Source organism: Saimiri boliviensis, chromosome 2, assembly GCF_048565385.1.
Source record: "Saimiri boliviensis isolate mSaiBol1 chromosome 2, mSaiBol1.pri, whole genome shotgun sequence".
Classification (NCBI taxonomy): Eukaryota; Metazoa; Chordata; class Mammalia; order Primates; family Cebidae; genus Saimiri; species Saimiri boliviensis.
The window spans coordinates 213,612,190-213,633,770 of record NC_133450.1 but is presented as its reverse complement, the minus strand read 5'-3'; the positions used below and the strand labels follow the sequence as shown (position 1 = coordinate 213,633,770).

The following is a 21,581-nucleotide window of genomic DNA, read 5'->3' as shown; positions in this document are numbered from 1 at the left end:
ACCATAAATGTCATTGGCACTTCCATCAGAAATTGAAATTCCCATTACATCTTCACAGTGCATAACCAATTAATTAGAAAAAAATGCAGGGACTGCTTGGTGCCTACAATTCAAATAACTTCAGAGGTGCTTTGTTTCTTTTCTTAAATTCTGGAAATCTCTTGAGATAGAGAAAATTACTGGACATAGAAACTCCCTTCAACAAACAACCCCAGATTTCTTTCCAAATTTTTGCTAGAATGCTATTTCTAACTTCACAACACACAGGAAAAGGCCAGGTCGAAGACACTTAAAAAATGTTTTCTGATGGTGGAGAAATCATTAATTCTTGTTACCACAAGTACAAATTTTTATGAATATCATGTTGCATATTAGTCATTTATTGAATCAATATTTATTGATGTCTCCTGTGTACCTAGCATCATGCTAAGCCAAGGGAAACAACAATGAAATCAGACACAGCTTTACTTTCATGATTTTAATTAATCTAATTTCATATATTCCTATACACATTTTCATATATTCCTACAATTTCATGTTTTCATAATTCTGTGGTAGAAAAAAACCTGTAAATGCCATGTTTTAAAAATTGCTAATCATAATAAGTGTAATGAGAACCAAGGTGGAGATTAACAGAAGGAAACTGGAGGCATTTTTAATCATCAGAGCAGAGCAAAAAGTACACGTGACATGCTGTCATTTTTATAAGATCGTGTTTTATTTCTTTGTTTTGTTGTTGATATCAGTTCTATGTAAGGTACCACAGGGAGAAACTGAATCTGGATTGAAGAACCCATTACCATTTGGTCTTCTAATCTGAAAGGTTGCTGACAGCTTGTAATCATGTTTAATTAAATTTCCTGGTTCAGGAATCAGAAGTTATCAGAGCAGATTAAGATGATACTAACAGGAAAGCTGTTCACTAATTGTTTTTACTGAACACAAGCTGTATGACAGAGACAAGGCACACCGCTGACAATGAGAAGAAGGCACCAAAGGGCTGACTGGGGTTGAGGAAGTGATAACCATTCTGGGCTCCACATTTAAGGGCTGTTGACAAACTGGCGCCTGCCCAAATGGCGGCCTTTAGCCGACTGGATTCACTTACATGTTCCATTCATTCTGCTTAGAAATGCCAGATACAGTATGCACCTAAAGTAAAATAAATAAATTTTAAAAAGAATGGATTATAAATTGCTGCTCTGGGAAACAGTGCAGGTCAGGAGGTGGCTGGATGCTTAGAGGCAAAGTCTAGGGGGCACATCACTTGGGCTCCATCACCTCATCATCTCCAATGCAGAATGGCTCACAGATCTGTAGTTATCTAGAATCCTCCTGGCTGCAGGAGCCACAAGCTCAGAAGGCTACTAGGTTAGGCAGGCAACTTCAACGTCAAGGGCGGATAGCTAAGGGATTAGGGGAAAACTGGAGGCTGAAAGCCTTTCCATGCCTCTTAGAACAAACCAAACATATTAAGACATGGACAAGAAGGGAGAGGGCTGAGGCTCAAACGCTGCCCACTTCCCTGTGTTCATTTTCTTATTCCTCAGTCATGGCTGCACGGTCAGAACACCAGATATGAGGCCTTGGCCAGATGAACTATTTCTCTTTTTAAAGTTATTTTTAGAAAAAAAAAATTCAACTGGGTAGACATGAGTGGCCTCCAAAAGATTTTCTTTCGTTTCTGAGTCAGGTTCAGCCTCACTGGGCTCAGCTTTCAATTTCTGTTGCCTTGCTGTTCCCTGGGCATTCAGAGGTCCTCTGGTGATGCCCCTCCATGTCAAGAGCCCCCCCAAATTAAGCTGAATGACTACAGATAAGTTTTTGGTACTTTCCAAAATTAAACTATTTCCCTTGGTAAATTTCCAGCAAATGAGCTCATTAATCTGAAAACAGGATGTGGCACATGAAGAGAGTGAGGTCAGACTGCCTGCTCTTTTCACTTATGCTGGCTTAGGGCAGAGAGGAAGGGGTGGGTGGGACAGAAGAGAGTGGCTTTTATAGGCCCCAAATCCTTGAGAAACTTTTCTTCAAAAGGCCCCTGTGCAGTGTGCCCACCTTTGGAAGAGTCTTTGTTTCCAGAGTCCATGAAGCAAAGAATGGCCCCACAGAAAAACCAGTCTCTCAGAACAGGACACATGGGTAGCTACAGATGGCAAAGAGAGGCAGCAAGCTGGCTACTATTAATGTCTTCCTCATGATTGGCATCTTAGAGCATGTCCCTATCAAAGGGTCCATCTGCCAAGCTCTTCCACGGAACCACATTACCTGATCATGAGTGTCATTAGCACTTCCATCAGAAACTGAAATCCCCATTGCACCTTCAAAGTGGCCAGTCCCATAAGCAACTAGAAAAACCTCGGAGATTGCTTGTGCCTAGAATTCAAATAACTTCAGAGTTGCTTTGCTTCTTTTTTAAAAATATGGACGTCTGTTGCGTTAGGGAAAAATCACTAGACTTAGGAACTCCCTTCAACAAACAACCCCAGATATCTTTCCACATTTTTGCTAGAATGTTATTTCTAACTTCACAATACCCAGGAAAAGGCAAGGTCAATGACACATAAATGTCTTCTGATGATGGGAAAACCATCAGACTAATTGACTCAGAGTCCATTAATTTTTAATTGAGACACTTAACTCTTTGAACCCTTTTCACAGAGGCCACATCTGGTCAACCTCCCATAGATTGCAGAAATTCTCTCTTAGAGGCCCTTGAGATCCTCTGCTTGTCCACAAGTAGCATCTTTCTCCCAGGTGGGCCCCCCTGAGGTCCCACTTTCACTAGAGTACCCTGGGTCCTGCAGCTTCAGCCTGTGTAGCGGAAGTTGGAGGACAGCACTTCTGCCTCCAATAAGAGACATACAGTCATGCCAGGTTAAAAAACACACAAGTAAAAGACAGTTCCCTGCTCTTACAATCCAGTTGAGAGTCAAGACATAAAAAGGGATCCTAACACATATAGAGATTTAACAGGTGCCTTTGAGGTTAAAACCAAGCCAACAAGGTGGGCAGCCTCGCCCCTCCCTCCATCAGTCCTACTAAGATAAGACGTCTGACAGAGAAGGGGCCTTTGTCAAATTGGTAGTTTACAAAAATAAAGGTCGTTTGTAGCTTTTAAACTAAAATTCTACCCCAACACTAAGTTCCATCACTATTTTGATTACTATATATTCATAAGGACTTAGCGACTGTGTGTGTGTTTAAATGAAACCAGAAACGGTTCCTTAAAATACCCGGTTTGTAAAAGCACAGTGCCTGGAACCCCTTAGTACCATCACTTTACTGATTGTGTTGTGGAAATTTGAGCAGAGAAGAACAGAGCGATCAAGAGACACGAGAGAAAGTCTTTATTGGAGCTCTGGCTGACAGTGGCCTTACTGCTAGTAATGGCCGCCAGCCTCAAGCAAAGAAAATACCTTGCTTATATATTTTCTCTGCGGGGAAGACAAGGCAGGAAATAGGCTTAAACAAAGACAGTTAATCATTGACATGTGACACGTTTTACAACCTTGAGAAAACATACATTGTCTACTTGGTTATTACGTTCCCAGGTCTTGTGGGGAGGAAAAACAGGATTTTACAGAAATATGCTTGTGGGCTGCAGGTATAAAGATATGCTTGGATGTCTTATAACCAAAGGAGGAGACCGTGCTGGGTCTGCGTTTTATCTAAACACGGTTTACAACTTAGCCTGGAATGTAAGATAAGCTCGGCAGCTGCGAGCCATCTAAACTAAGCTAGGGGAGGCTGCTTGCTCCTTTGCTCACTAGGATAATTTCTGAGACTTTGGTTCAAAGTTTATTATTTATTAATATTTTATATTTATTTTCCTCCTCAATTGCTCCAACCCAGTAAGCTTGGGCCAGCCTGGCACTGTGCTAGGATCTCTGGAGAAATCCAAGAAGGGTAAGACTCGGGTTCTGCTACTCTTCTTCACCTTTTCACCACTGGGATTTCGGGCAGGCAAGGGGACCAGGGTGGGGACTCCAATTCCCGGTTTGTGTTTGTATTTTCAGGGGGCATTTTACCGAGCACCAGGTGCCGGAAGCCCCTCACGCAGAGGAGCGGCGTCCATGCGTGTCAGTTCACCGTGGGCACACAGTGCCCGTGGCGCCGCAGACCTGGGCCTCAGCCTCAGTTTCCCCGCATGGGGATCGCTCGCCCCGCCCCGGGGCGGCCCAGGGAGCAGCCCCCGGCCCCGGCCCTGCCTCCCGGGTTTCCGCCTGCGCGGCTGCGGCCCCCACACCCCACTGGAAGCTCCCGGCGGGGCGGCGGGGAGGCGGTGGCAGAGGCGGCGCCGAGGTTGCTGGCCCTGCACCCCGGCGCCGGAACCGTAGGGCGGCTCCCGGCCCCCTTCCTCGCCCTGGACGCCCCGCTCCAGCTCGCGCTCGCTGAGGCGGGGACTCCCCGGGCGCGGCCGGGGACCGGGAACCTCGGCTGCGGAGCCCGCCCCGGACTCACTGTGCCCAGCCCCGCCCCGGGCGCTCCTTCCTCCTCCGCGGGCTCCGGCGCTGCCCGTCTCGCAGCGCTGCGCTCGCAGCTGGGTTTGTGGAGGTGGCGACGCGGCAGTCGCCGCCCTTGGGCAGACTCACGGACGGGGCTGGGGACTCAGACGGGCAACCGGGCCTGCGGAGCCGGGCGGCCGGGGTTGTGCTGGCGCCGGCGGGCGCGAGGAATCACAGAGCGGGGCGCCCAGCCTCATCTCGGGGCGGCCCACGGAGACTTCCCAGGGGAGTTGGGTCTGGTGCAGGGGCGCTCCGAAGGACGAGTGGGAAATGGGGACACGCGACGCAAAGACTCCTCGTGGATGGAGCCGATGGAGGCTCAGCATGGAAGAGAAAGGGGTCAAGGAGACCGATAAGAAGCCACCAGAGGCACGGGAGAATTCCCCGCAGAGGGTGCGGGAAGCCGGGGAAAGGAAGGGATTCCGAAGGAAGGGCTGGGACCCGGGTCAGGTGCCGGCAGGAGGGCTGGTTGGATAGAAACTGGGACAGGCCCAGTGCATTTGGAGTACTCAACATTCGTATAAACTTGGAAAGATGGTTCCCTGGCGATCCAGGTGCCTGTATAGACAATATTTTCTAGAAGTTCTACCGTTAAGTGAGGAGAGAGAGTCGATGTGGAAATCGGAGACGAGCGTAAAGAGTGCTTTGAAAGCAGGCGTGGGTAGAGGACTGGCGCTGGGTTCAGGAGGCCCCACTCACTAGCTGTGAGATCTTGAGCAGGTCACTTAACCTCTCTGTGCCTCGGTTTTCTCATCTGTAGGACGGGGATGATGATGGCAATACTTGCTTCACAGAGTGAAAATTAGATGAGATGATGTCCATAAAATTACATAACACAGCACCCAAAAGTAGTACTAGTTATTTTTACCTTTTCTTATTAGAGCAGCTTGGGCACATTTTGATGACCGTGGGAATGAGCAGGTAGAGGGTGGTACTGAGGCCAAAGGAGAGAGAAGAGACCCAAAGATGGCGAGATAAGTCTTGGGTGCCTGCTCCCAAACCAGGGGAAGGAGGGAACAGGTAGGGCTGCAGGAAAGTTTGAGGGTGTGGGGTACACAGTTAAAGGGAGTGTCTTCTGATAGTCTTGGTGCAGGTCTGGAGGTCGTTTGCTATACGGGTGGAGGTTCTGATGTACACTGCGGCCATAAGATGCCGTGCGTGCCCTCTTTGCCACCAGCCTGTGTCTGCCCCGGTATTACGCCATGGCAGGTGGGCAATTTAATTTATCTCAGGTCAGATGACCTGCCCTGCCAACCTTTGAGCCTCCAGCTGAGAGACGTGAAAACACAGTATAAGCATAACACACCACTCTAATCCTTTTCTCTGAGGACCTGGAAGGGCTGTAGTCATCATCTGAGCCAAATGTCAAAGCCTTTCAAGTACTTCAGTTGGGCTACACACCACACCACACTTTGATCCACCACCTCATTTAGTCATCACAACAATTGGGTGAAATAGGTATGATTGTCTCATTTTACAGATGCAGAATATGAGCTTCAGGGAAGTTAAGAGGACCTTGTCCCAGGGGCCACTGTCAGTAAGTGGTGGACCAAGAATCCCAACTCAGCTCTGTCTGACCTTCAAACCCATGATTTGAAACCATCATGAAACTTTGCAAAACCTGTGTATCAGCCCAGCAGGATGGAAAGATGTGTAGGGACCATCTTCTCCATTTGAGAGATGAAACAGGAGCTGCGTACTGTCATCTCCATCCCAGGCACACAGAGCTTGGGGCCCCACAGCCCTGGTGTGAATCCCACTCCACCACCAAAGGAGCTGTGTGCCTTTGGATCAGGCGTCTTGCTTCTCTGACCGTATATACGGCTGCAGAAGAATTCCTTGCCCGTAAACTGCTGCCCAGCACACAGTAGACATGCAGGAGCCATCGTTCTCAAGCTGAACTTTTCCTGCGAACGTGGATCTTGTATTTGTTTCGTGCTTTGTTCTCCTTGAGGCAGCGACGTGGTGGCGCCTGACCTGAGCATGTAGCCACCTATGACTTCCTGAGTGGGGTGATCGGGGAGGGCCCTCAGGAGTCTGTGGTCCTAAGGCCTTGGATTTCAAAGGTGAGTCATGGTGTCACTGTGACTGTTCAGAATGCCATAAGGCGTTGGGTCATCAGAGGCCTTCCTGCTCCTTCTGGTTGCCTCAGTCCCAGGAGAGATAGGGTCCCAGAATTTTAGAGCCCAGAGGCCACCTGTTGCAACTTCTTTTTTACAGAATGGGTCATCCAAACCCACTATGAGGAAGTGACTTCTCCTTGAGGTTACCCAGACACTGAACAGAGCAGAGTAAAAGCGCCTACAACTTAAACTTTTGGACCTGCCTCCAACACCCTGGGGATTTCCACTAGGAAGGTGAGCACCCCCACTGAGAATTCCAGGCTGCTCGAAGGTGCCAGGAAACACAGACCAGGGGCCAGCTGTGGCACCCTCCTCCAACGTGCCCAGGGAGGTGGGGAAGGCAGCGGTAGCCTGTGATTCTCAGCCAGGGGAACTCTCACTGTGCATTCTGAGAGTCTGTGACATGGTTCATTTTCTCTGACTTGCTCTCTTGTTTTTTCTCACTCTAAAATAAAAAATGACTGGACACTCCTAAAGCCTTCAGTCACCATCCAGGGGATTTTTATCACCACAAAGGGTAATTCCTGCTCCATCCCTGCTGTGACTCAGCTATGACGTTGAACCACACAAGCCAGAGAGAAGAAGATAAAGTCATCAGTGACTCCTACTCACCAGAGAGCGAAGCCCAGGGCAGGACTCCACAGAGCTGGTCCTCTGCCCTGGAGGAACTTAGACGGATTTTCTCTGGCCAGCCTGGAATCCTGAGATGGCCTCCAGCTCAGGCAGCAGCCCCCGCCCGGCCCCTGATGAGAATGAGTTTCCCTTTGGGTGCCCTCCCACCGTCTGCCCGGACCCAAAGGAACCCAGGGCTCTCTGCTGCACAGCCTGTCTCTCTGAGAACCTGAGGTGAGGTGATAGAGGAGCAGAGGGTGGGCAGAAAGTGGGTGCCAGGAGGGACCCTGATGGAGGGTGATGGGCCGAGGAGCCTGCAACCTCAGGCAGGTGACTTTACTTGTCTAGGCCTCCGTTTCCACACCTTTTCTCACACTCCCTGACACTGCCCTTCTGGAGAGGAAGCCACAGAAAGGCGCCGGTTCCCACCTATTTTACAAATGAGGACACTGAGGCCTAACAGAGAGATCAGGTCAGCTTTGGACAGTTTCCTGGCAAATAGGCCCTTAAACTGCCTCATGTGATGACCTTTTGTTTGGGGTTTTATAGCTTAAGAAGGTGGGAAAGCTGAATCAGGCAAGTGAGAAGTTCAAATATGTCAGCAAAGAAGGCTGTGAGATAGCGAAGAGAGGCTGTGGTAGTGGCAAGGCCAGCCGGGGGGCAGAGGAGCAGAGCTTGACTGGTTTTACCACCAAGCTCGGGCTCTGATGGTGGGCCTCCTGGTTTCCCCTTTCCATCCTTCCAAAACCTGGCAGAGGAGGGAGCTGATTGGAAGTTGGAAGGCCGAGGCCTGAGGCCTAAGTCCTGAAGAACTTCTACTCAGCTCTGCTCCTGACTCACTCTACCTTGGAATCCACATGCCCTCTGGGACCTCATTCCCTCACTTGTAAAATGGACTATCTCAGTATCGGGTCAGAGACACCAGGAGCTTTGTAAAAACACAGGTGCTGGCCGGGCACAGTGGCTCACGCCTATAACCCGAGCATTGGCAGGCCGAGGCGAGAGGATCACTTGAGGTCAGAAGTTTGAGACCAGCGTGGCCAACAAGGTGAAACCTCATCTCTACTAAAAATACAAAAATTAGCTGGGCCTGGTGGTGCACACTTGTAATCCCAGCTACTCGGGAGGCTAAGGCACAAGAATCGCTTGAACCAGGGGGCAGAGGTTGCAGTGAGCTGAGATCACACCACTGCACTCTAGCCTGGGTGACAGAGTGAGATCCTGTCTGAGAAAATAAAAACCCCAAAACAAACAAAAAAAACCACGGGCACCCAGATGTCACCTGTTAGAATCTGACACCCACTCCTGATTAAGAACCTCCAGACCAGCTGGTCTCTGAGGCCCCTTCTTGTTCTAATAGGCCATGATCCTCTGTTAATTACTAAAAATATGAGACCAAAAGCAAATGGAGGACCAAATGAGAAGAGCAAATATAGTCACATGTCAATCTCTTGCCTAAATCCCGGGCATCAGATGTGTTTTGGAATTCAGAATTTTTTTAGAAAAGCAAATCAGGGCATCACCTAATTCTTCTGGCAGGGAAGGGGGCAGCACCTTGTAATCAAGCACATTCATGTTTCTGCAATGAAACCTGTAAATATTCACACTAAGCAGGACAGGTAAGGGCTATAATAGCTTCCGGTCAGTGCAGTCAGGGCAGGTTTGGCAGCCCAGGAAGCTCACTGCAAACCACTGAAAAACATGGGATGCTCAGCACTTTTGCGATTTAGGAACTGGCTCTGTGATTGTGAACGTACGCGATCACCACCTGCTGACGCTTCAGGCTTCTGGAGCTGTCAGGAGAGTGGGTGGTGCAGGGAGCTAGAGAGCATCACTCCAGGACTTCATCCCTGTTTCCCCAGAAATGGCGAGGATCGGATCTGCCCCAAATGCAGAGGGGAAGACCTCCAGTCTATAAGCCCGGGAAGCCGGCTTCGCACTCAGGAGAAGGTATGTTGGCCCATCACAGAAAAGTATTTGTCCATTGTCTTGATTTTTCCAGCTTGAGGCTGAGCAGACAACTGCCTGCTCCACCGCTGGCAGGCACCTCCCTCCATGTTCTGAGTCTGAACTGAATTTGCTTTATAAGGAGTGAGGAAACTGATGTTCACAGTGGTGAAGCGTCTTGCCCAAAGCCACCTGGCAATAGACTTAGGGTGACAGCAATCCAGTCCAGGGTCCACAAACTATGGCTTATGGGCTACCTCTAGCCTACCACCTGAGCAACGAGCTAAGAATGGTTTTTATGTTTTCAAATGGTTGAAAAAATCAAAAGAATGATAGGCCATGCGTACTGACCTGTAATTTCTCGAGGCGCGGTGAGGCTACTCTCTCACTGTGTGGTCTGGTGCACTGCTGATGTTCCCAAGCCACAGCTAGCTTGTCTGTAAATATGTTTTCTGCATCGCAGAATTGTTATGAGGCCTAATTAATAATCATCAAAAAAGTTCTTATAATAACAAATATAAACCCCTTGGTAAATGACAAACTGTTACCGAATTACATGCCTATAATTCTGAAGTGTTAGAATTCAAATTACATAGAATTACATACCTGTGGCCAGGCATGATGGCTCATGCCTGTAATCCCAGTTCTTTGGGAGGCTGAGGCAGGTGGATCACAAGGTCAAGAGATTGAGACCATCCTAGCCAACATTGTGAAACCCCGTCTCTACTAAAAATATAAAAATTAGCTGGACGTGGTGGCACACACCTGTAGTCCCAGCTACTTGGGAGACTGAGGCAGGAGAATCACTTGAACCTGGGAGGTGGAGGTTGCAGTGAGCCGACACCAAGCCACTGCACTCCAGCCTGGCAACGTAGCAAGACTCCATCTCAAAAAAAAAAAAAAAGAATTACATGCTTGTAACTCTCACACTTTGAGAAGCTGAGGTAGGCAGATAGCTTGGGCCCAGAAGTCTGATACTAACCTGGACAATATGGTAAAGCCCCACCTTTAAAAAAAAAAATACAAAAACTAGCCTGGCGGGGGGATACATGCCTGTAGTTCCAGTTAATCTGGAGGCTGAGGTGGGAGAATCACCTGAGCCCGGGAAAGTTGAGGCTGTAGCGAGCCATGATCATGCCCCGACACTCCAGCCTGGGCAGCAGAATAAGGCCCTGTCTCAAAAAATAAAAAAAGATATTTGGGGACACATGAAAATTATATAAAATTAAGTACTTGTAGCAGAGACCTCAAAGCCCAAAATATTTACGTCCCGCCCTTTACAAAAATACTTAGCAAACTCCTCGTGTAGATGGTTCTGTCTGCCTCTGTTTGCCCTTAGGCAGGGAGAGACCATGGTCAGCTCACCTCTTGGGCTTTGCCAAACTGCGCTTCTAGGGATAAGAGACACCTTTAGAAGTGTGATCGACCAGAGAAACATTTTCAGGAGCTACAATTTAGAACCCTGGTCCTCCCCAGCTGGAAGGACCCTCATAGGTTACATGTCCAGCTCAGAGGTTCCCACGTGTTATCCAGGACTGATCCATTCCCATCAGCTCATGACAAAATGATAAAAATAAGGCAATTAGGCCGGCCGTGGTGGCTCACGCCCATAATCTCAGCACTTTGGGAAGCCGAAGCAGGCCAGATCATGAGGTCAAGAGATTGAGACCATCCTGGCCAACATGGTGATACCCCGTCTCTACTAAAAATACAAAAATTAGCCAGGCAGGGTGGCACGCACCTGTAGTCCCAGCTACTTGGGAGGCTGAGGTGGAAGAATCGCTTGAACCCAGGAGGCGGAGGTTACAATGATCTAGATTGTGCCACTGCACTCCAGCCTGGAGACAGAGCAAGACTCCTTCTCAAAAAATATAGATAAACAAGGCAATTATATAAATGAGTTTATGTAAACTAAATTCTTTCCATTTATAAAATCGACTTTACTCTGAGATTCTGTCCATCCTATAAATGTCTTTGTATAAATGAAAGAATGTAAATGTAGATGATAGTTTTTGGTAAAGCCTTTACTAAGTAAAATTAAAAAGATAGCAATCTCTTTGTTAATCTCTCAGTTTAAAAAAACACACTTGTATTGGTCCATGAATCCAAACAGGCAGGAGTTGCTGCTCAAAATCAAATCCTCTTGTTTACACATGGGGCCCTGAGACCCACAGAGGAGTCTCAGTGCCCAGCCACCCTCTCTACCTCCACTGTAAGGTGCCTGGCTCCTTTCAGCCAAAGCCCTCTTCTTGCAGTAAAGTGTGGCCCAGGGATCAGGTTGTGCCCAGCGTCCAGGTTGTGCATAACTCTCTGCTTGGGTGGAGGCGACTCCCAGGCCCTGTTTCTGCATCTATAAAATGAGGATATTAAGTTGGCTCTGCAAAGCCTTTCCAGGATCTGTGATGTCCAGATCACAGTAGCAGTGCCGGCGAGGCAGCTATCCCCCTACCTTGGACCAGAGGCAGGCGAGTGTCCACACCTCCTTCTCCTTTCTCTGACCTGGTCCTTCTCATTCAGAAGGTTCAGGGGAATTTCCTGTCCCACCCAGAGCTGGTTTTGAGCACTCTCCCATCTGCTTTTCAGCAGCCCCTCCATCCGCAGGTTCCTCAGGGAGTAAGAGTAAGGATCAAATGCGTGTTCTTGGAACTTTCCACTCTGCAACGTGGTAAGAGTTAATATGATACACCGATTGGTGGAGTAACTCCCTGACCCTCCCTGTTTGGCTTTTGGTGGACTGGCTGTGAGACACAGACAGACCCTCAGCTCTCTGTGGGCCACTGTCCCCACTTGCAAAAGGCCCTTACCTGCTTAAATGCTCTAGGATTATTGTTTTTAGCTTGTATTATTCTTTCCTCTTAACAAAATTAATATACATTTGTTGTGTAAATCTTAGCTAACATAGATATATTAATACCTCTTAATCCAATGGCTTTTTTTTTTCATCTTTTTCAATCAGATGAAAGTAGAAGTATTCTGATGGAGGGGGAGCCTGGAGCTCCCACCTGTCAATTGCTCCATTTAACAATTAAGGGGTTCTGGAGACTCCTAGGGCCCTGCAGGGCACAGTTTGAAACTTGCTGCCTTAAGCCAAATGAAGGGACTTTAATGGTAGAATTACAGGCACCGTGACGGGCCATGGGATGGGAGAGGAAGCTGCCTATATTTGGTAGCAAAGAAGTCTTCTTGAATGCAGGCAGACCTCTGAGAGACATTAGCCCCCTCCCCTCTCTGCAAAGTGGCTTCCCCACCTTGCAGAGTCACCATTGTACTCGGGTGAAAAGCTGGGGTGGGGTGGTAGTCATGATCTGATCACCTACACAAAGCCACATAGGGGAAGGACCAGGGACTCCTTTGACTTTTGCCCCAATGGGAACTTTGGGGAACTTTTGACCACAGGAAAGTGGCTGATGATAAGTCAACCTTTTGCATGTGTGGTAATTCCTAAGTTTGCCTGCACATGTGGGGCAACCTGGGAAATGGAGGCAGCGTAGAGGGCTGGGCCATCCCTCTGTGCAGAACTTCCCATGCCATCTGCTTATCAGTTTGTCCTCAGCCTCTGACTTCATCAGATGATTATCTCCCAAAGAAGTGACCAGAGCCATGGACCAATTAACTAATGTAAGAAGCGCGTATTAAAGGATTAATGTTGACCTAGTTAGAGACTTGATACTTGCCTGACATGATCTTAGAAGTGACAGTGAAGGAGGGGATGACCAGGGGCTGGAAAATAACCTTCAGTCCTGTGTGCTGAGGACCCGCAAATGGATTGTTTCCCCTGCTCTCTTCCCTTTGAGGCCCTTTCAGGAAAGTCAAAGGCAAGCTGACATCTGATGCCAGTAGCTCACAGTAATGCCTTCATTTTTCTAGAGTCAGAAAATGACGGGAGTTTAAACTGTCTAGTCCAATTTCTGTTCTGTACTGGATTCCTGCTACGTGGCTCTGTATCCTTGCAATGGCAGAGAGCTCATTACTCCATGAAACAACCACACCCACCCTGGGGGGCTCTGACTGTTGCAACATTCTCCTCTTTCTTGTACTGAGCTGAAGTCTGTCTCCCTTGAGGCCACGAAAGGCAACCTAGCCTCCTGTCCCATGAGTCAGTCCTGCCCCCAGTCTCTGTGCATTGGGGGTAAATGTGCTCCTGTTTATCTGTGTTCCTTGAACTGTGATGCTTGGGAATAAACCCCCAAAACTTACACTTCTGAGCTTGACAGTGTTCATCTGTAATTGCTCCAATCCTATGACATTCTGTGCAGCGGGTGGTGGCCATAGCCCTGTTTTACCAATAGGTAGTATTTTGAGGCTCCATGAGGAGGTGTGCCTGGACCAGTCACATAACAAGTAGGAAGCAAAGCCAGGCTCTAACCCATGGCTCCTGAGCTGGTGGCATCTTCTCTATGCTGCCTCTACACAAGGAACCCTCTCCCTAATGTTTCATATATGCTTCAATAACACGGTCACCCTTCAGTGCAGGAGTCCACCTGGTGCTATGGAAGAAACAGGAATGGGCAAGACTACTTTCAACCAGGAGAATCAGGCAGTGCTTCCTGGAGGAGGCGGCAGTTGAGCTGAGCAGAGGCTGACAGAGAGTTAACTGGCCTGGTTACAGAGGAGGACAGGAATGGGTGGACAGTGGCAGACTGACTAAGCTCCCCGTGTGACTCCCCTCGTGACCAGCTGAGACCCGAGCCCAAGCAGCCCCTCCAGGCATCCCTGACCTCAGCCCAGCGTGGGAGTAGGCAGTGCCTGGCATGCTCAGATCCTCTTTGTCCCATGCCGGGGCCGCACAGAGGTGGCACTCATGCTCCCCACACCCTCTTAACACTCACATTCCTGGTGGCCTCTGGTCTCAGAATGGGGCCCCCCACTAGGGCCCACTATGACCCCACCACAAAAGGCCTGGGTAGCCAGGGTGGCTGGAAACACCACACACCCAGCAACTCCTCAGACCCAGACAGAAGAACAAGTGTTCCCTCAGGGCTGGGGATCTGTTTTCTCTGTTACTGTCTCCTCCTTGGAGGAAATTCCACTGCACACTTTATTTTTAGCAATTTGCAGGCAGTAAGGCTATTCACACAGGGGCCACTTGTGACACCAGACGTGTACCAGGGTTGGCCCAGGACAGATGCCCTATTCTTCTCCTGCAACACAGTCTGATTCCTGATTCCTTCTCCTGTCCCCTCCGTCCCTGGCCTGAGGTGGGGCCACCCCAGGCAAGGAGGCTGTGGTGGGGAGGACGGAGCCTGCACATGGACTCCAGGCTCCTGGGCTCGCCTCGCTGCCCCGTTGCCTCCTGCAAGTCACTGATCACCCCTGGGCTTTGGCTTCTCCACTGACACGAGGGAAGCAGAAGCTCAAAGCCCCAACCTCCTCCTCATGGCTGTGAGGATCTGATGGGACAGTGTCTACACGAGTGCCAGGTCAGCACCAGGCCTTGCAGGGGCTCACAACTATGGGAGGGAATGCGCAGGTGCGCCCGGCTCCTCTGCTCGCGAGCTCGGTGTGGCCTTAAACCAACCATTCCCTGCTTCTGTTGGTATGAAGGCGACACTAATCCAGCCCTGCCTCCCTCAGAGGATTGCTGCTAGGATCCTATGGGACAACATTCAAACACATTTTGGTCCTGTTCATTTAGAGATGTTTCTCACCGCCTTGAGGAAATCCAGTGGGAAAAATAGAGTTTTAGAGAATTTGTTGTTAAGAGTTTGTGATGTGAGGATTAAATGAGATACATGTATATGACGGCCTTTGGGGGACTGGGACTGGCAGTGCTTAATCCATAGGAATAATAGTATCACTAATTAATACTAATAGTATTACTACTAATAGTATTCTTAGTGTTATTATTAGTAGAATTCAACAAGTATTCAATAGTAGTACTGAATAATTTCAATAAATGTGAGCCATTATTGCTAATACTAATAATAGCCATTATTACTATTACTAATACTAATAATGGCTCATTTTTATTGAATACCGTGTTAGGCAGAATAATGTCCTCCAGAGATGTCCACATGTGAACCCCCAGGACCTGTGAGTACCTGACTTCGCGTGACTCTATGCATTTGCTAGGGCTGCCATAACAAAGGGCACAGACTGGGCGGTGTGAACAACACAAATGTATTTCCTCGCATTTCTGGAGGCCAGAAGCTTAAGACAAGGTATTGGTGAGTTGGTTTCCTCCAAGGCCTCTCTCCTTGCCTTGATGTGACCATCCTTTCCCTCTGTCTTCACATGGTCCCTCTTCAAATCTCCTCTTCTTACGAGGATACCGGTCACATTGGATTAGGGCCCACCCTAAATGACCTCATGTTTATTTAATTAGCTCTTTAAAGGCCCTATCGCCATCTTCTGAGATACGGGGGGTTACGATTTCAACATATGATTTGGGTGGGGGATGCTGAGTCTGAACGGCAAAAGAGACTCTGCAGACACGATTAAATTAAGGATTTGGAGAAGGGGAGATGACCCTGGATTATCCAGGCCGGCCCAAGGTAATCCTAAGGGTCCTCAGAAGAGGGAGATGAGAATCAGACAGAAGGGGAGATGCTGCACTGCTGGCTTTGAAGATGGAGGAAGGGACCACAAGCTGAGGAGTGCAGGCAGCCCTGAGAAGCTGGGAAAGGGAGGAAGCCATTCTCCCCTTGGGCCCCCAGGAGCAATACAGTCCTGCTGACGTTTCCATGTTAGGACCTCTGGCCTCCAGAACTATACGATAATAAGGCTGTGTTGTTTTAGGCCATTAAGTTTGTGGTATTTTGTTACAGCAGCAATAGGTAACTAACACCAGTGCAGTGCTTATATGTATTATCTCATTTAATCCTCACAATAACCCTATAAGGGGGATATATATTATTATTATCCCTATTTTGCAGATGAGGAAACTGCAGCACAGAGAAGTTAATAACTATCCTCAGGCCGCAAAGCTAGTATGTGAAATGACAGAAACAAGCTCTGAACCCCAAAAGGCTGGCTCTGGAGGCCATACCCTGAACTCCCGTGCACTCTAAGGAATGAATAATGATAATGGAAAAGCCTCTCAAGTCACCCTGCCCTTTCCTCCAGCAGCTGTTCAAGGCTCATCAGAGTCCACATCTGTACACACATCACAGAAGGATGCCCCTACATTTGTATAGCATTTTACTCCCTGAAACAAGCATTTGCTGTTTACACAACACCAGGAACGCTCCGCTGCTGAAAGACACATCCCTTCCACCTGCAGCGTGATGTCTGGAATTTCACTCTGAGCTTGATCATTTTCACGTTCTTATCCCTTTAATGACTCTCCCATCAAGCTTCAATCCTTAGAACCACGGAGGATTGGATCATGGACCTGTGGGAAGTGGTGGGACCGGAGAGGTTGCCCCAAGTGTATTCGCCCAGGAGCCAGGTCCACACCTAGCATCAGTTCCTCCACTGTTCTCATGTGTCAAAAGCTACATGTTGGGAGAGGTTTCATCACCACAGACTTCCCAAAGCCAGCACGGTCTCCCTGCCAAGGCCGCTCTCTGCTTGCCCTCCATAAAACATCTGTTTTCTATTCTTTGTTGGGAACAACTTGTCCCTGAAGCCCTGGGCAGTTGGGGGAGGGGGTCAGGGTGGCCTTTGCTGGGCTACGTTCTGTCTGTGTCCCAAACCAACTGTACTCATTAAGCCCACAGCTCTCTGCTCATGTTACTTTTAAAGAATAATAACTAGTGCGGCTTTTTGTATTTGCTCAGTCCAAAAGACCTCTGTCTTCCCCTGCTTTCATCCAAATCCCCTTTCACGTGGTTCCATGAGATTATTCTCTCAAGAAAAAAAAAACAGTGCTTATAGAATCAAGGTATTATTTATATGCAATAAAACTCACTCATTTTTAGTATACAGTTTGATGAATGTAAATAATCACGTGACCTCCCCTACAATCAAGTGGTAAACGTTTCTGCACAGGATAAAGCTGCTTTCTTTTCCTGCACAGTCACTCCCCTCCCTACCCACAGCTCCAGGCAACCACCGATCTACTTACTGTCACTCTAGTTTTGCCTTTTCCAGAAGCTTGTAAGAATGGAAACAGGTAATATGTAGTCTTTGGTGTTGTCTTCTTTCACTTAGCATAATGTTTTTGAGGTTCATCCATGTTACCAGTATTTAATTCCATTTGGTTGTTCTGTAGTATATACAGACCAATTTGTTTATCCACTCACCAGCTGATGACACATTTGGGTTGCTTTGAACAAAGACACCACGAACACTCACATACACATCTTTGTGCGACATTATGTTTTGCTTTCTCTTAGGTAAGTTCCTAGGAGTGAAATGTGTGGATTGTATGACAACTTTTTAAGTATGGTTTTTTTGTTTGTTTGTTTGAGACAGAGTCTCACTCTGTCGCCCAGACTGGAGTGTAGAGACACGATCTCAGCTCACTGCAAGCTCTGCTTCTCAGATTCAAGCAGTTCTCCTGCCTCAGCCTCCTTAGTAGCTGGAATTAAAGACGCATGCCACCACACCCGGATAATTTTTTTGTATTTTTAGTAGAGATGGGGTTTTGCCAGGTTGGTCAGGCTGGTCTTGAACTGCTTACCTCATGATCTGCCCACCTTGGCCTCCCAAAGTGCTGGGATTACAAGCCTGAGCCACTACACCCAACCATAAGTATGGTTTATAAGTAAATTATTTTGTAAGTATGGTTTAACTTTATAAGATACTTTCATAGATTGTATCTGTTATTTTGCTTTTTTTTTTTTCCCAAGAGAGACAGAGTCTTTCTCTGCAACCCAGGCTGGAGTACAGTGATGTGATCATAGCTCACTACAGCTTTGAACTCCTGGACTCAAGCGATCTTCCTACCTCAGCTTCCCAAGTAGCTGGGACTATCGGTACACACCACCAAGCGTGGCTAATTTTTAAATTTTTTAAAGTAGAGATGAGTTCTTACTATGTTGCCCAGGCTGGTCTTGAACTCCTGGCCTCAAGCACAATCCTCTTGCCTCAGCCTCCCAAAGTGTTAGGATTACAGGTGTTAAGCCACTGAGCCTGGCCTTGCCTATTTTTCATTAGGTCATTTGTCTTCTTATTAGACTGTAAGAGTTCTCTATATATTCTGGATACAAGCTGTTTTGAAGATGCAGTCATGTGCCACATAACATTTCAGTCAACACTGGACTGCATATACGATGGTCCCAGAAGAGTATAGTACTGTATTCTTACTGTATTTTTTCTATGTTTAGATATATTTAGATACACATGGGATCATGTTACAATTGCCTACAGTATTCAGTATAGTCACTTGCTGTACAGGTTTGTAGCCTAGGGGCAATAGGCTATCACAGAGTTTTAGTGTGTAGCAGGGCATACCATCCAGGTTTGTGTAAATACATTCTATGATGATCACACAATGATGACACATTTATCAGAACGTATTCCTGTTGCATGACTGTATATGTTTTGGAAAAGCTTTGCTCCCGTCTCTCCTGGGCTGACTCCTGTTAAGAGGTAGTGATGTGCGTGGGAGGGGCCCTGTGGCTATGCCACCTCCCAGCTCTGCCTCCTTGGGCAAACCCCTTCCCTTCTGTGAGCCTCAGTTTTTTCATAAGTAAAATAGGAGTAAAAACCCAGCCTCTCTTCCCCACCGTGCTGTAAGGAGCCCTGGGAAGAATTACGGCCATGAAAGCATTTGGTAAATGCTTCGGACCTAAATAGGCTAACAGTGGGGTCAAATTGCTATTATAATAGTACTGAAGACCCCTCTGTGTCCCTTCCCTCGGCTGGACGTTATCTGGAAGGGAAAGTTGTGCAGAGTGGACGCACCTCAGTCAAGGATAGACAGCCAAGGAGGGGCGCAGATGGGAATTGTGTGCACACGATTCCCCACAGGCTTCAGGAGGAGGGAGCAGCCAGTGTGTTCTGAGTGTCTCCGCTGTGCCAGGCACTGCCCTCAGCTCTAGGAATGCACCACGACCCTCACAGAGCCCCTCCGACCAGTCAGGGCAACCAGAGAGTGAGTAACGGTTACGGAGCTGTGTGGACCATGCCCTGACAGGAGAAACAGCAGTACTACCCAGGATCACAGTCGGGGCCCAGGTCCTGGTTTGAAGGAAAGTCGTCAAAGAGTGGAAGCTCGAAGAGTGGAAAGGAGATAGCCAGAGGGAACAGCATCTGCAAAGCTGTGTGGCCCAACTCATCTCCTGCCTTGATGGATCCTGGTATATTGCAGAGAGGTCCCAGGGTAGCCACAGGGATCGCTATAACATTCAGTGACGTGATTATTATTTCCAGGCTCACCCAGAGGTGGCTGAGGTTGGAGTTGGGTGCCCCTTTGCAGGTGTCGGCTGCTCCTTCAAGGTAAGAATCTGAGTGTGAGAAAGGAGATCTGTCCACTACGGTTCTGGACCTCTGGGTCTCCCCACTGCAGCCCCTCCAGGATTTTCCCATAACATCAGCCCACTCATCTGGATGTCCCTTTTACTAATGACTTTCCCAAGCATCAGATCCTACTATTAAGTCATCATAGTACTCAGGGAAGTTCTTCTTAATGTCTCACCTAAGCACTGGCAGAACATCACTAAAATGACCCCCACCCGACCTCTGCCGCCTCTCTCCATGGTCCTGAATCACCCTTGCACTCCAGGGCAGGGCAGAATTAGAGGCTGCGATGTATATGGCTCATCATGGGCATGTCTAATGCCAGGATCTTCCTCCTCAATCCCTCCCACTGTACAGAAAGCCACTCTTCTTTGCTGGGTGAATGGATCTGACTTTCCTTGGTGATTTTTGATAGCAGGGCTCTCCACTGCTCTCTGCTGCTCCCCTGTCCTCCCTCCACTGTTTACACTGATCAGCCCCACTCTCTTGGCAGGGAAGCCCACAGTCCATGCAAGAGCATGAGCTCACCTACCAGACCTCGCACCTAAACCTGCTGTTGGGGTTCATGAAACAGTGGAAGGCCCGGCTGGGCTCTGGCCTAGAGTCTGGGCCCATGGCCCTGGAGCAGAACCTGTCAGACCTGCAGCTGCAGGCGGCTGTGGAAGTGGCAGGGGACCTGGAGGTAGACTGCTACCGGGCACCCTGCTCCGAGAGCCAGGAGGAGCTGGCCCTGCAGCACTTCATGAAGGAGAAGCTTCTGGCTGAGCTGGAGGGGAAGCTGCGTGTGTTTGAGAACATTGTTGCTGTCCTCAACAAGGAGGTGGAGGCTTCCCACCTGGCCCTGGCCACCTCCATCCACCAGAGCCAGCTGGACCGCGAGCGCATTGTGAGCTTGGAGCAGAGGGTGAGTGTAAGAGGCAAGTTTGCTTTCAAGCCTGGCTGAGCCCCATCCTGACTCCAGAGCAGCAGACAGCCTCTTCCTAATCATTCATCCTGCTTAAAGCAGTCGCTCCATCAAAGCGTATCTCCCCTTTCTCCCACACCCTTTCAGGAAGAGCACTGAGTTAGAAGCTCAAGGTCACGCCCCCCCATCCAGTGCTTCAGTTCCTTTGCTTGAACTTTTGTGATAAGACACCACCTCCTTGAGCAGATCATTCCATTGCAGGACATATTCCACTATTAGCAAGTACTTCCTTACACTAAGCTAAAATCGGCCACTCTGTCTCTTCCCTGCATTGTTCCTGAACCTGCCCCTCAGGGCCCACAAGACAACTCCACCTTCTAGTCCCCACAACTTCAGGGACATAGAGTTGGATTCTGTCCTATCTGAGTGCTTCCCTTTTCGGACTAAAAGCCCTGGTGCCTTCACCTCTTCTCAGAGCACGCTGCTTCACATTGCCCTCCTATTCTCTGGCTCAGCCTCTAAAGAATTCTATATGCTTAAAGTGTGGTCCCAGGCTGACTCCAGATAATCCACTATTGACAGTTCTTGCTCCAGCAGGGCTGTCTCCTCCTTTATTCTAGAGCTTATACTTTCCTTAATGTAGCCAATCACCATTCTAATGTTGCTTCTTTTGCAGTAACATTAACATTACATCATTGTCTCATGTCGAGTTGGGCCTGGATTTTAGTTCCTCCTTCACCATTACCATTATCTGCCTCACCATTCGCGGTTACCGTTACAGCAGGTGCTCAGAGCCACCTGCCGTGTGGGTCTGAGTAAGTCACTTTCCCTCTGGGACCTCAGCTTCCCCATCAGTAAAATTAAGGATTAAATTTTCTTTAAGGACGCTCATTTCCATTCATGGCTTCCCTACCTGAACACACTCAAGAATAAATTTGTATTCTTTCCATTTTATTGGGGAAATCTATTAGAAGAGCCAGGCGCTGAGTTGGAGTGGCTGAGACTTTGTTTATGTAACTCTTGCCCCAGTTAAAAAGTGGGCTCCCTGAAAGCCACAATTGTGTCATCATTTCACCCACAAACTTCCTGGCTCTACTTCTACATGCCAGGCACTATGCAGGTTGTGGACACCAAGACCAA

General features: G+C 48.4%; 1 protein-coding gene and 1 long non-coding RNA gene across 3 annotated transcripts in view; both read left to right on the top strand.

Moving 5' to 3' along the window:
* The first annotated feature begins 3,719 nt into the window (after nt 1–3,719).
* The window catches only part of TRAF1 (TNF receptor associated factor 1), a 32,788-nt gene continuing 14,926 nt past the window's right edge, over nt 3,720–21,581 (top strand). Inside the window, exons 1-7 of one of the 2 annotated variants that reach the window (XM_074395250.1) lie at nt 3,720–3,909; nt 5,989–6,574; nt 6,729–6,865; nt 7,109–7,477; nt 9,106–9,193; nt 19,451–19,516; nt 20,031–20,441. In XM_074395250.1, coding sequence (XP_074251351.1) covers nt 7,338–7,477; nt 9,106–9,193; nt 19,451–19,516; nt 20,031–20,441 — 705 coding nt within the window. In that variant the 5' untranslated portion in view covers nt 3,720–3,909; nt 5,989–6,574; nt 6,729–6,865; nt 7,109–7,337. The remainder of the gene's footprint in view (nt 3,910–5,988; nt 6,575–6,728; nt 6,866–7,108; nt 7,478–9,105; nt 9,194–19,450; nt 19,517–20,030; nt 20,442–21,581) is intronic. The other variant, XM_010335892.3, reaches the window with a different exon arrangement.
* Nucleotides 11,798–19,040, top strand: LOC141583776 (uncharacterized). Its single transcript, XR_012516669.1, has 3 exons — nt 11,798–11,855; nt 15,176–15,223; nt 16,066–19,040. It is a non-coding gene; the product is annotated as an uncharacterized LOC141583776 (long non-coding RNA).